General features: G+C 43.4%; 1 protein-coding gene across 12 annotated transcripts in view; it reads left to right on the top strand.

The window, feature by feature from the left end:
- Positions 1-15,296, top strand: part of CASK (calcium/calmodulin dependent serine protein kinase) — a 438,390-nt gene that overhangs the window by 115,347 nt on the left and 307,747 nt on the right. For all 12 annotated transcript variants that reach the window (XM_048864731.2, XM_048864713.2, XM_048864695.2 and 9 more), the window contains exon 2: positions 421-533. In XM_048864731.2, the coding sequence (XP_048720688.1) occupies positions 421-533 (113 nt within the window). The remainder of the gene's footprint in view (positions 1-420; positions 534-15,296) is intronic.

Raw genomic sequence — 15,296 nt, 5'->3', positions numbered from 1 at the left:
GGTAATAGTAAATCTGTGTAATATAAATATAAAGGTATTTTGCAGTGTTTTTCTTACTGTATTTTGTATCATAATAAACAAATTACATTACATTTTAGCAATAGTATGATGATTTTGTATAGGTTCTATTAGTTGTATCCTTTACAAGCAAACTATATGAAATTATTTATGAACTTTTAAAAATGAAAATATCAAGTTTGTCAAATACTGTTTACATTAAACTCTAGTAGCAATTACATTTTGTGTTGGACAACTTGGGTGAGAGGTACACACCTTCTGCACTGTATTATAGTTCCAAAAATGTAACCTTACATGTGTTAGGAAATATTTGGAACTGTACAGCTAAACACACAAAGGAGAACGAAATAGTTTGTAATTCTTTTAATGCAGAAAATCTGACTGTTTTTGTTTGTTTTTTAGGGGTCCATTCAGTGTTGTGCGGCGATGTATCAACAGAGAAACTGGGCAACAGTTTGCTGTCAAGATTGTCGATGTAGCAAAATTCACCTCAAGTCCTGGATTAAGTACAGAAGGTAAGGGAGGACTTTTAAGTAAATTCTTGTTAATTTATAAAGCAGTTGTTTTTTCTGTGGCTGACTTCCAGTACCTAACTGCTAACTTTGAAGATCCTGTTTGTTCAATGTTCCACATAAGTCTGAACCAAAGACTTCCTGCACTGGAAACTTGGAAATGCGTGGATCCTGCTAAATCTGCTCAAGTTTTAGTAGTTTTCATGGTTGTCTAGTTATAGGACTATGTACTAGGAAAGAAGTTGTCTCAGACCTCTTTTGTCCTGCCTAGAATCCTTTTGGAGAGGAAGTACTCTTGGTTAGAAGGAGAAGATGGACATGTTTTTATTAGTTTATTTCCTTTCTGTACATCTATATATTCTTTTCAGCAGTCTGGATTTAGGAAGTAATTCCTTATGAGCCATTAACTTGTCTGTGCTGAAAAATACTCACCATAGAAGGGGCAAAAGTTATACCAAACTGATGTTTATACATAAAAGATTGCCACCAGGCCATACAACATTTTTAAAAACAAAATTCTTACCTCACCCAACCTGGTTTAGAACAAACCACTAAGCCTTTTCTGAATTAAATTTGAAAATGATGTAACTTTATTTTGGGTGGATTAGTAGTTCAGTTTCTTCACACGGCCAAGGAAGATGATAGTGTTCTTTGAACGATTGTCCATGTACATTCCACTTCTGGTGCTCATGTGCATGAGATTGGATTCTACTGGACAGCAGTGTCCCTGGATGCTCTTGTGCACCACCACCCTACCCTCCACACACATTCAAGGACGTAAAGGGTGGAGCAAGCCCAGTTATCCCTCCGTTCCTTCTTACTGCCTATGGCTGTAAAACGGAACATCTGTAGTGTCTGCTTTTCTGCACAATGTGCAACTTTTCTGATTGTTGTGTGTGTATGTGGTGATATAGTCAGAGTAGTGTTCTCCTTTTTACGCTAGTTTGGGGATAACACTAATAAAGGAGTGTTATTTTTAGGGACTTTCTAGTACTGGGATTTTGCTGCTTTGGCTGAAACCTGGAGTTCAGAACATCCCCCTCCTTAATAAGGGCACTCAAGGTGCCTTTTTCCTTTCAGAATGGGGCCTGTCCCTTATATTGCTCAATCTGTCACTTTTTCTCCAAGAGGATGCAGAAGGTGAGAGAGACCAATCTTAAACTTTTTCTGCTGGAGCACTCAGTGAGAGCCTCCTCGGGACCAGAGGAAGGGACCCTACCAGGCCTGAACCAGCTTCCTCTGTCATGGTTCCTGTGAGCTACAGCTCAGTTCCCAGCTCCTGGGCTCACTCTTCAAAGAAACCTTCATATACTGAGACAGACAACGTAGCTGTCTTCCTGCACCCAGTCATCTAAAAGGAGTGGGAAGGAACATCATGCTCATAGTAAGTACAGGCCTAGGTTTTCTCTTCCTAGGATGTAGTAAAATGAGGCATTGCTTTCTTCAGACTACTCAGGCAAAGGGTAGGTCAGAGCGCAAATCGGGTTCCTCTTACACCCTGGCAAAACCTGATATCTGAATGTGTGGTACTGTCTTAGGCAGAGGTCTGCACTTCACCCAGTACTGACTTCTTGGTACCAATATTTGTATACACAGTACCAATGCCTCCGGAACCCAGGACGCTAGTGCTGACCCTTACGATACAGATGCTCCTCGCACTGACTTTCTCACACCAAACTTATATTTGGTATCAAGTGATCTTGTCGTGATTGCACAGCCTAAATCACCATTACTATCCTCAGCTATGAGTGTGCCTGTATGTTACAGATAACCAGTACTATTAATGTACCAGTCACCTCTTCAGCTACAGTAGTAGGGGAGATTTAAGATGCGATAAGGATTTCCTGCCTTGATGCGAGAAGTGGACTAGATGACCTCTTGAGGTCCCTTCCAGCCCTACATTTCTATAATTCTGTGAAGACTAGCCTCATCATTAGAGGAGAAATTCTCTTCCCTTCTTGCTCCCATTCTGATCATAGTAGGGAGGTATCCTGCACCCATTCTCCTCATTCCCATGTATCTGATCAGATGGAGGATCAAGGAGCTGTCATTTTAGGCATAGACCTGTGGAATCTGAAAGAGAGCACTCCTCTTTGTATCTACCCCTGTAACCCCCAGTCCTTTACGCCTATAATGTCCAAACTTGGCCATACTGGACTCTTGCGGGGATGCAGCTGATGAGGAAACTAACTCCTCCTGACCTCTCTAGAGTTACATCTCCCTTCACTATAAAAACTTGTAGAGTTGCACAAGAGGTACAGCTGGCACAAACTCGTTGTAAACTGGGAAGAATAACTCCAAACAGTGGCACGCTTCTTCCTCACCTGATGAACCAGTTATGCACTCTACTTCCACTCAGCCTAATGATTTCAAAACTTCTGTGTCACATGGCAGACATGTTAGAAATGCCTGTGGCGGTAGTGCAGGAAAAATTGCAGAAGTTTCTAGACAGTCTGCACTCCTCCATATCACAAGAAAGATTTCAAGCCACACTAGATGTGCCCACCCACCTACAAGCTCACCCCAAGACCGTCGGTGAGGACTTTCCTCATATGGCCTCCTGCATATATGTAACTCAGCATACCAGACTTCATCTTCAATGCATGCAAAGAAGTTGAAGTCTGTATATCAGCCAAGCAGGCATCACCTGAGTGTGTCAGTGCATGTCCCCCCAGAAAGTCCTGTCATTGTTAAATTAGTGGAAAGATCATCTGAAAGTCTGCAAGGGAATACCATTCTCTCCGCCACTGCTATTAAAGATGTTGGCGATAGAGACTTCCACATTTTGTTGGGAAGCCCATTTGAACAACCTTGAAACATAAGGTATGTGGACTCCTCAGAAAACACTACTTCACCTAAATGTTATGGAGCTAAGAGCTATTTGGTGGGCGTGCATGATTTTCCTCCTGCTTATGAAAGATTGGCAAGTCAAATCATGATGGATAGTACAAAATCCATGTTTTGTGAAAACAAATGACGGGAGCAAGTTCCATCCCTCTATGTCAATAAGCTGCATGTCTGCAGAACTTTTGTATCCTCCACGGAATTAAAAGCAGTATACCTCACAGGATTACAGAATGTGCTAGAAGATCACCGCAGTAGACACTTCAGAAATGACCAGATGGACAGTGAAGGACACTGTCCAAACATATTTCTCAGGTCGGGGGTCATCCAACCATAGATCTTTTTGCCACCAGAGAATACTCTGGAAATGTCAAAAGCTTTGTTCCAGAGGAAGACACAATGCAGGAATTGTGTCTAATGCATATATGATACTCTGGTTCCAGGGCCTGAGGTGTGTTTACCCTATAAGTGCATTCATCCTGAACATTCTCAGGAAACTCGGGCAGGAATCACCCAGGATCATCATCAAAAGCTCTAGCAGAGCAGAAGCAGTTCTGGGTCTCAGATCTAAAGAATCTCTACATCCAACCTCCAGTACCATTGCCTCTACAGCCAGATGTAATATGGCAAAAAGACGGTAAGATCCACCCTATGGAGTCATACTCCCTGGACCTCATGGCATGGATGCTGGCTAATTTACCTCAGTTGAGCAAGTTCTCTCTACTGATGTCATAACATTCTTATCCACAGGACAAAGGACTCTACAAGGCAGACTTATTCTGCAAAGTGGTTCACTGTCTAAGCATGCCAGTTATTTCAGTCTCTAGCTCAGATACCCAGTGTACTGGACTACCTTCTATTATTAAAGAACTCTGGACTCTCCATGACTCCCTGAGTGTTCATCTCACAGCCCATTTCAGCTCTCTACCCTCCAGTTATGGATATCCACAGTTTCACACCATATGGTAGCTAGATATCTTACAGACCCTTTGGGAGTAGTGTCCCCCTACTTGAGATCTAAATGTTGTACTGGCAAGGTTAATGAGCCCACCTTTCAAGCCATTTGCTACATGTACTCTTTCTTCTTTCCATCAAAGTAACCTTTCTGGTAGCAGTTCCATTGGCCACAAAGGTGACTGAGATACTAGGGCTAATTACTCCTGGGGAAATTCTATACCAGTGCGCAATGCAGAATTCCATGTTTCACCTGCAGAATTGAGGCTGCAGAGCTGCTGGACACAACTAGGGGCCACTGAACTCTGCAGAGCCCAGCTCGCAGTGAGTGGGATGCCCAGCCCAGCGGGGATGGAGGCTGCGTGCTCTCGCTGTCTGGCTTGATCTTCATTCTCCCTGGGTTGGGAGAGGGCATGGGAGACCCAGCTCTGACAAAGGGTGTGGAAGGGGAGGGCTGCACCATGTCATGTCCCACTATGGAACAGTAAAGAAGCTGGGGAAAGTAAAGGCTCTGGGGGTACAGGTGTCTGGGCGGGGGGAGGGGAATGTGGGTGTGTGGGCTCTGAGGATGATTGCTGAGGTTGGGCTCTGGGGCCCCCCACAGAGCCCCCTCTAGCTCCTCCCAACTGGAATTAATTTGTTATAAGGAATTCTTTAACTATCTACTCCTTAGGGAATCTTTGTTGTTGTTGTTGTCTATATTGTTGACATACTTGTTGACAGGCATTTTGAAATAAATTACCAAAATACTGACACTGGAGTGATTATATTGTGTTATTTTGACAAAATATGCAGAATTTAAAAAAAAATTTGGCGCAGAATTCCCCCAGGGGTATATGGTGTACCAAAGCTCACATGCAAACTCCTGGAGAATATGATCTTAATATTCTCTATTAGGAACGCTGAGATACAGTACTGCAGTGTTTCAAAAATATTGTTCATTTAAAAACTCTTTACTAAAAGAAAAGACAGCAAATTGTGAACTTACTGTTGTACTTACTGTAAGAAGCTTCAGCCTGGAGTGAATTTTTACAGAAGAATTATCATAAAGAACACACACACATATACACACACTCTCTCTCTCTCTCTCTCTCTTTTACTGTAGCAGTGCAAATGGCTTTGCTCTAACAAAAATAATCAAACTTTGAAAAAATCCTATAGTCTCTGAATAGCAGTTGTTACGATTATAAATTGCTGTGGCATATTGCCTGAGTGACTGCTGGCTTGTAAGGAAAAACCTATTTACTGCAATGTTCTTTCCAAAAGTACACTCCATATGTGTTGCACTTATGTACATGGACATAAAAAATTACTTGCTGGCTATGCACGTGTTTACAATGGTTTTATAATAGAAAGAAGAATTTCATTTAATGCCTTGTAATGGTGTCTGACACCTAATAAATCTAATATAGATTGAATTCTTTTGGAGCTAAACATTAGTGTTCATGGTCTTGCCTATTGTTTTATCAGTCTCTATAACGTTGTAATTCATCAGCTCTAATACAGTCTATTGATGCCATGTCACTGTTCAAGTGGCTGTATGGTCTACTGGATTAACACTGGGTCTTGTGCATGATAACACACTACTGCAGTATTGCTGACACTTTGTATTCTTTGTCCTTTGGAATATACAAATGTATATGAGAAGATGTAAACAGTTTGAATATTTTTAAATATCAGTATAAATGAGGTTATCCTGTACTTCCACGACACAATGTTCTAGAAAACATGAAAAATCAGTGATTCTTTATTAAACTAGTGAAGTCTTTAAAAATCTAATAAGAATACCAAAATAATCCATGTAATTTCAGATAATTGTTAATAGTAATGCTCTAAATTGTTAACAAACAGAAATGTGAACAGTGTTGTCCTTCTTTCTGATACTTTTATGCCTCGTGAAATTTTTAGTACGCCTTTTTCTTTTTCTTTTCTTTCTCTCATCACACTTTCTCTAGCATTCTTCCTTCTCGTTTCTTTTCCTGTTGTGTAACTTAGTCTTTCCTGGTTTGGAAAAGTTTTGAGTTTTGCTGAACCGAGTGTTCTGAAAAGACACCAGCTATCAACAGTCAGTGTTAACTGTGTGTTAACAAAGATTTTTGCCATGCCACTTCCAATTTTTTTTCTTCTTAAACAAAAAAAGAAATGTTTATTGGTAGAGGTTAGTGGTCATGTAGGCAGTTGTAGTTTTCACACAGGTTTGCAACTGATAACGCTACTGTTGCTAGGTAATTATCAAAAAGACCTAGCTTTTATGTAGCGCCTTACATCAGTAGGTCTGAAAGTTTAACATCATTATCCCCATTTTACAGATGTGACAAGACTGTTTTCTCCTCTTCAGTGCAGGGCTGTTTAGAAGACATATAGCTTTTGTCTCTTTGCAAAGAAGTTGAGACTGAGCAAGTACCTACTAACTGATGCCAGGGGAATGGTCATGGCCTTGTCTGTAGGGACTAGTGCTTTGATCAGTGGGAGGAATGACTATAAGGCTCACCAGGTGCCTCTCAATTTCCAACATATTGCATTGATGCATACCTGAACTTTTCTGGTTTTTAGAGGTTTGAGTTTTGCTGAACATGACATTCTGGAAGGGCATGAGATATCTCTGGATAACCTTAATTCTGCATTAATGAATGGTTTTTGTCAGGGAATTTCCTAGAGGTGTGTGAGGGTGTTTAACAGGAAGAAATGTGTTATAGAAGTTAGTGGTCATTTAGATGGTTATAGTTCTCAGGTAGCTTTGCAGTTGATAATATGGCTCAATAATAATAAAAAGACCCAGCTTTTATACAGCACTTTTCATCCGTAGCTCTCAACAAATTTTACGTCATTATTTCCATTTTACAGATGGAAAAATGAGGTGAGGTGATTTGCCCAAAGTCACCCATCAGGCCAATGGCAGAGCTAGAAATAGTGTCGGTTCAGTGATCTTTGTAATGGTTCACAGAGTTGCCATGTGGTTCCTAAGAGCTTCTTACCCCCCCCCCCCGTATGTTTTGTTATAGTGGAATGGGGATAATGGTCATGCCTGGAAAGATTGCAATGTGTAGTTGCTAACAGGACCGACGAGAGAAGTCTCATCCATGGTGTGTCCCCCAAAACCTTGACAGTTTCATCACATGGCGCTTACAGTAACCTTAAGCATGTGCGAAAATGTGTGTTAGTCTTCTCCACTTCCTGCTGCACAATTCCTTGCAATCTGTAGCTCCCCCGCCAGCATTTCCAGCTCCCTCCTTCCCATTTCCATCCCATTAAGCTATTAGTTGGCACCTAGAAGCTGTTAACATATAAGAAGGCTCCTTGCTGTCTCAGATCCTCTGCTACTGTGTACTCATTTCCTTGGTTATTTGCCTTGAGCTGGTTCCCTCACTCCCACTACCCACACCCACCTGTGACTCCTGGGCTTGTTTCAGCCAGGCTTACCCAGCTATGCTGCAAGACCATGCAGCCATCTGTCTCTCCCTGATATGCTCTGGTCAGCCCCTCCGCCCTGAACAGGGGTGATGTGTATCTTAACTATTTATTTTTTCTGGATTTCAGATTTTTAAATTTGCATTACCTTCAGTCAGCTACTTCCCTAGCTCACACAGAGGGGCAGGGAGAGTGGCTCAGTCCCTTGCAGAGGGGTAGGGCTCCACCAGATCCAGCACACATATGGAAAGGGAGAAGTCAGGGCTGGCAGGTCCCTGCCACCCCTAGAACTCCAGCGTGCTCTGCTACCCCTCACATTCTTCAACCTCTCCCATATAATACCTGCTGTCCATTCCCATAATGCCCCATCCAGTACCTCAAATCCAAACCTGTCTCCTTCCATTCCCACCTGCTTTCACCCCAGTCACCACTCCCCTCCCTGTGAGCCTTTGCATGTGTAATTTTTTCCCCCATAAATAGTTTCAGTGCCTTCTGAATATTTTGATGTACTCAGATTACATTAGTAAATTAATAAAATAAAATTATTTGGGAGTGGAGGGGGCAGAGGGACTTTGACAAGGCAGATTTTGTCCCAAATGTTTACAGTTCATTCTCAGGCTATGGCACACTTGCAGCTGTAGAACGCTTTGGGTTAAACCAGCCTTCAGAGAGCGCAGTAGCGAAAGCGCTGCAATCTGTCCACATTGACCGCTTCAAGCGCACCGGTGTGGCCACATTTGCAGCATTGGGAGCGGTGCATTATGGACAGCTATCCTAGCATTCAAGTGGCTGCAACGTGCTTTTCAAATGAGGGGGGTGGGGTGGAGTGTGTTGTATGTATGTGTGGGGGGGAGTGGGTTTTTGGGGTGCTGAGTGTTTCAGCATGCTGTCTTGTAAGTGCAGACCCCCTGACCTCCCCGCCTCTCTCACTCACTCAAAGCAAAGAGTAAATGTTTGTCCAGTCAGATAAGGAGCCGCTGTCTGAAACGGAGCTCTGAAATGGCACTTCCGCATTTGGGCAGCGATTTCACAACAAAGAGAAGAATGAGCAGTTGTCTTAAGGGGATTATAGGATGTTTCCAGAGGTCAATCACAGTGCAGTAACTTAACTCCTCATTCACACTGACCCTGGATCGTCTCACCCAGTACGCAACAGCCATTATCCCTCTCACGGAGGTGAAGTACCAGGAGCACTCCAGCCAGGGAGTCAAAGCGCTCTATGTGCCTTGCCAGTGTGGACGGGGAGTAAGGTAGAGCGCTCTGGGTGGCTTTATTGTGGTATGAAGTGCAAGTGTAGTCAAGCCCTCAGACTTCTTCACAAGGTGGGTTTCAAACTTCAAAGTTTCAAGTTTAGATAGGTGTTAAGTGGCCCATTCATCTAAACCAGAATGTTCTTGGATGAAAGAGACTACCCAAAGGGATGAATAGAGCCTGAAGCAAAAGCTCTGAGACATGTGAACTGCTCCATTCATGTCAGTGGGTGTTCCCGCCCCCACCCAGTGCTGGGGAGTCTTTGATTTGAGAGAATCCTAGAATTATAGGACTGGACGCAGAGGCACCAACTTCCTGAATTCCTGGGTGGGTGCTCAACCTCCACTCCGCCCCTTGCCATCCCATTTCCCCCCCTCCAGTCTTCCTGCACCCCCTCCCCTCCTCGCTCTCTCCCTCAGCACCTTCTGCATGCTGCTGAAAAGCTGATTGCAGCGGGTGGGAGGCGATGGGGAGGAGCTGATCGGTGGGGCCCGCTAGCAGGCAGGAGAGTGCCGGGGGGGGGGGAGGGGAGGAGCTGATCTGTAGGGCTGCCAGTGTGTGCTAAGCACCCACTATTTTTTTTTTCCGTGGGTGTTCCAGTCCTGGAGTATCTATGGAGTCGGTGCCTATGACTGGAAGGGACCTGTAGAGATCTTCTAGTCCAGTCCCCTACACTCAAGGAATGACTAAGTATTATCTAGAACAGTGATTCTCAACCAGGGGTTTGCGGTTTCAGGGGGTCTGCCAAAATAAACCAGAGAGCAGGGCTGGTGTTACTCGCTGGGGCACACGGCAGAAAGCTGAAGCCTGAGCAACTTAACTTTGAGGGGCTCACTGTGGCATGAGGCCCTGGGCAATTGCCCTGCTTGCTACAACCTAATGTCAGCCCTGACTTTTAATCTACTTGATGTGCAGAAAAACGGTAGTGGTACAGGTGGGCTTTCGAGTTTTATAGCATGTTGGGGAGAGTTCTGGTCTATATCAGAAAGAAAAAGATTGAGAACCTCTGATCTAGACCATTCCTGACAGGACTGGAAGGGAGAGGTTATCTGGTCCAGGCCTCTGCACTCATGGCAGGACTAAGTATTATCTAGACCATCCCTGACAAGTGTTTGTCTAACCTGCTCTTAAAAATCTCCAATGACGGAGATTCCACAACCTCCCTAGGCAGTTTATTCTGGTGCTTAACCACCTTGACAGGAAGTTTTTCCTAATGTCCAACCTAAATCACCCTTGCTGCAATTTAAGCCCATTGCTTCTTGTCCTATCCTCAGAGGTTAAGATGGATAATTTTTCTCTCTCTTCCTTGTGACAACCTTTGATGTACTTGATAACTAGTATCATGTCCCCTCTCAGTCTTCTCTTTTCCAGACTAAACAAGCCCAATTTTTTCAGTCTTCCCTCACAGGTTATGTTTCTAAACTTTTATTCATTTCTGTTGCTCTTCTCAAGACTTTCTCCAGTTTGTCTACGTCTTTCCTGAAATGTGGCACCCAGAACTGGACACAATATTCCAGTTGAGGCCTAATCAGTGCAGAGTAGAGCAGAAGAATTACTTGTGTCTTGCTTACAACACTCCTGCTGTGCAGCCTAGCAAGATGTTTACTTTTTTTGCAATAGTCTTTACACTGTTGATTGATATTTAGCTTGTGCTCCTCTATGACCTCCAGATCCCTTTCTGCAGTACTCCTTCTTAGGCAGTCATTGCACACATTTGTATGTGTGCAACTGATTTCCTTCCTGAGTGGAGTACTTTGCATTTGTCCTTATTTAATTGCATCCTATTTCAGACCATTTCTCCAGTTTATCTAGATCATTTTGAATTTTAATCCTATCCTCCAAATCACTTGCAACCCCTTCCAGCTAGGTATTGTCCGCAAACTTTATAAGTGTACTCTCTATGCCATTATCTAAATAATCGATGAAGATATTCAACAGAAAGAAACCCAGGACCGATCCCTGCGGAACCCCCATTGGATATGTGCCTTCCAGCTTGACTATGGGCCACTTATTATTTAGCAGGCATTAATTGACAATGTACGTCGTCATCTGTGTTGTGCTGCAGCTGCACAAAGGGCTGTCATGAAGGCCCCAGCGATACTGGTTAGTTGCACAGAGACCATGCCTGGTCTGGAACCTATTCAACAGGGACCGTTGGCGACAGGGCAGGTCAAAACCAGGCCGGCAGATTGTGGGATTGGTGATGAGGGACTGGTTGTGGATTAGAACAGATATCCATTCCTCTCGCCCGAGTGTTTCTGCCCTAATATCCTGGTATGGCGGATGAGACCATAATGGGTGATATGACGGCAAATGTGCAGCTGGTGGCTTAAAAAGGTTATTGTGCAGCGGCAGGCTTGGGTTGGTGCGTACTTTCTCCAGTGACTTGCCAGTGGCAACCTCTCGTCTGATATAAGGAGGAGCAATATTGCTCAGAACTGGAAGCCCTGGGAGTGGAGTTGGACGCAGGGTTCCGGAGATGATGTGCATGGCGCCATGTAACTGCATATTCACCAGTTTGGTGTGTGATGATCCACTCCGCCACAGTACAGTACTCCGCCATCGACTACCAGGTGGCAAGAGCTGGCATCTGCAGAGTTGGAGCACAGGCACCCCATGACAAACCTGCCAGTTTGCTAAAGATTGTTACACATCTTAACTTTAGCTACTGCCTTCTTCAGGTGGGCATGGTAACTCAGTGTGCTGTCTGAGGTCACACTTAGATGGACCAGATCTTCTTCATGCTTCACCTTCTGACCATTCAGATAAACATTCAGTCCTTGCGTTCTGCTAGCATGATGAAGATGGAACAAACTGGAGACTGTTTTCATGGTGCTTGGCTGGAGGCACCAAGACTTACAGTAGTCAGCTAACTTTACCATGTCCCGTTTTAAGATGGCATCAAGCTTGTGAAACGTCTGGCCCCGGGTACCACAACAGATGTCGTCTACGTAAATGAACTTACTTGACTCCGTTGTTGGCAGGTCATTGATGTAAACATTGAACAGGGTTGGAGAAGGCACAGAGCCCTGGAGTAACCCACTGCTCTGTCATCTCCAAGCACTTGTCTTCTCCCCCATATGGACTCTGAATTGGCTATCACGGAGGAACAGTTCAACCACGGCTGTGACCCAAGGTAGCAGGACCCGTGATACCTTCACGAGCAGGCCAGTGTGCCATACCGTATCATATGTCACTGTTAGATTGATGAAAACAGCACCTGTTTTCAAGTTTTTCTGTGAACCACTGATAACTACTCTCTGAGAATGGTTTTTCCAACCAGTTATGCACCCACCTTATAGTAGCTCCATCTAGGTTGTATTAGGAGCTCCTTAAAGGGATGGGATCCCCAGAGCCTGGCATACAGATACAGTACAGGAGACTGGTGCTGAGAAGCTGCCCTGCCCCTGTCTTCCTCTAGTTCCCCTGCTACACACCCCCATACCTCCTTTCCAGTCTCTCTCCACTTCTCACTTTCCCTGTCAGCAAACATTCACATGATTTAAATTTGTCTTACAAAAATAATTTGATTATATCCCTCCCCCTCACCCAACAAAACAAAACAGCCATCAGTGTCAGGTTGGAGCAAGATGCTTCTTTTTTCTCCACTTTAAATTCAGATTTCCACCCTGGGTTGGATTGTGACTTAGTGGCTGGATGGTGCTTGGATTCAGTGACCATACCTCACCCGTGGAGCCACATGGGTCCTCTGATGTAGAGGTAGCTTTCCAGATGATTAGTTTTCTCCCTGCATATATACAATGTAATCCATTAGGCTCATGATTTAAGTGTGTGAGCCTATAACCACATGGCACACACCTAACTAGAGAAGCAAACTCCTTTTTAAAAATAATATTTTAATTTGATTTTCCACAAAGGGCTAGTAGGTGCTATGCACTCTGTTGAGGTAACCCTTAACCATGACCTTGATGCGATGATCTGAGTCATGGTTGAGCTCCGTCTGTATGTTATACCAATAAAATAAAAACCAGCAGGATCTTATTAAAGGGAAAAAGGCAAAATACCACATTTATTGTGAATACAGAAAGAATCATAGTAAGCAGTTAGTTATAGCTATAACATTCCATTCAATCTCATATTTATTCACACATTCATTCATACAAACACACACACACACACAGGTTCTGCAAGGTTATCATAGTTACCAGCCTTAGAGTTGCTCATGCCAAGCCACTGGCCAGGTGGCCTGGACATGAGGAGGGAGCAGGGCCTCGTCAGATGCTCATCTGATGCTCCTGGAAGTTGGTTTGCAGAATCAGACCCCAAAGTTCTCACGTTTTAAGAGTCTATTTTTGTAGGAGTTTCTTCTTATGCCAATCTATGGGAATTGCTTCATCATGCTGTTGCTGAATCAATCAGCAGATAGCACATTCCTGACGGCTCCGTGCTGCCAGATGTTATCTTGTTCTTTGGTTCTCCCATTCTTGAGGCTGTTGGGTGGATTCCAGTCTGCCCTCTGGGGGTCCTCTGTTATTTCCACTTGACGCCTTCTTCAGTCGATGGACACTGGATTCTTAGGCTGGCACCTCCCTGATCATTCAGTTATTATCCACACCAAGCATCCATCCACATGCATACTCTATCTCTATTTTAATCACAATTGTTAATACAACAAAAGGGCGGGGAGTCTCTGGGTGCTGTTTCTGTTGTTAGAGTATTGCTTTGAGTCTCTCTCTCTGTGAATTGCTTTGAGAACAGACTCTGTCTTAGAATGTACTAACACAATTAGCAGCTTGCAAGTTTTACACACAGAGGCAGAGAAACAGTATCAAAAACCAAGAGACCTCTTAATTAGTAATACCCTGGAATTTAAACTATGGGGAATCAAACTCATTTGTGATTTTAATACAGAACTTCTTTAATATGATCCAACATGTATGCAAAAAAAAGTTACCAGAAAGTGTCGGCTTTAGAAAAAAGTTGTCTTTTTCCTAGCAGTTGTGTCTTGGGAACTCCCTTGGCTAAGTGACCCCAAATTTGGATCACTGACCCTATCTGGAGCCCCGAGGCACATTAAAATTTGGTTACATGGATTGTTTTGAAATAGATTTTAGTGCATTTAAAACAGTTGAGCTTTAAAGAGAAAGCTGGTCTTAACCTTAATTCTAGCAGAAGCGCCTCTTTGCTACAGTAAAGTATTGTTGGTGTAGGGAAGGCATTTAGATATCTCAGTAGTTATAACAAAAATATTTGATTTGTGCTTTGTAAATTGCCATCTTTAGTGAGGGACATAGAAGTGTCTCTGGAAACAAGGATAAGTTGGACTACAGTAGAGACTGGCCTTTTACTATTTCCTTAAAGTTTAAAGCAACAATTGAGTGGGTGCTGTAAATAGTCTTAGTTTCCCATCTTACATAAGATGGGGAAAAAAAGGAGATTGCACAACCCCGGACAAAATTTTATGCATAGGATTTCAAATTGTGTTTGGCTTCTACTTCACTTGCAAATCTAAACCATACCAGTTATTTTTACAAAGCATCTGCTGTTCCTCTGCTTTTTTTTCACCCCACGGCAGGAACTCTGGCTTTCTACAAGAAGCATATCTTTTAAAACTGTACTGCTGCTTTGATATTTAAGATCCCTGACCTGTCTGGTAGCATGTTCTTTCGCTTTGGTTTGGATTCTGTTAATATGGCGGTTTCAATCCAGAAGTCGTTTTCAGATAGGTCAGTTGATGGATTTATACCTGCTCGGAAGATGAAATTTGTGCAGCATAAAAATTGTTCTTTCCATTCTAACCAGTGAAGTTTTATAAATTAGTGTATAGACAAGCTTGCCAATATCCTTATTCTAGTCTTAGTTTAACCACTCGAAAGCTTCAACTAAACAGTGCCACAAAGATCCAGGGAGATCACATGGCCCTCACGAACAAATGAAGGACTTAAAAGGAATATGATTATTTTATACTTTCTTCATTGTGCCAAGATTCATAGTTCCATTATAATGGGTACATCAGCCTGCTTGCAGCTTTAGACAGATCCGGACCTGTCAGTCACAGGAAGGAGGGGAATGCCCTTTACTCTGAAGTTCCCAATTTTTTGCCTCCACAGCATCTGGCAGTCAGTCAGACCCCTCTGCTGCAGCGCTTTTCTGGGGAAAACTCCAAATGCCATTTCAAATTTCTGAGGGCACATCTACACTGTATACTTAGGTTGACCTATGTTAGGTCGACTTACAGCCACCACAGTGTTTACTGCAGTGGCTGATGTCTACACTACCCTCTTACTGTCGGTGGTGCGCATCCTCAGCAGAGCACTTCCACCGATTGACGAGGGGCAATGTGGGAGG

The sequence above is a fragment of the Caretta caretta genome, chromosome 1 (assembly GCF_965140235.1).
Source record: "Caretta caretta isolate rCarCar2 chromosome 1, rCarCar1.hap1, whole genome shotgun sequence".
Taxonomy (NCBI): domain Eukaryota; kingdom Metazoa; phylum Chordata; order Testudines; family Cheloniidae; genus Caretta; species Caretta caretta.
This window is presented reverse-complemented; position numbering and strand designations above follow the sequence as displayed.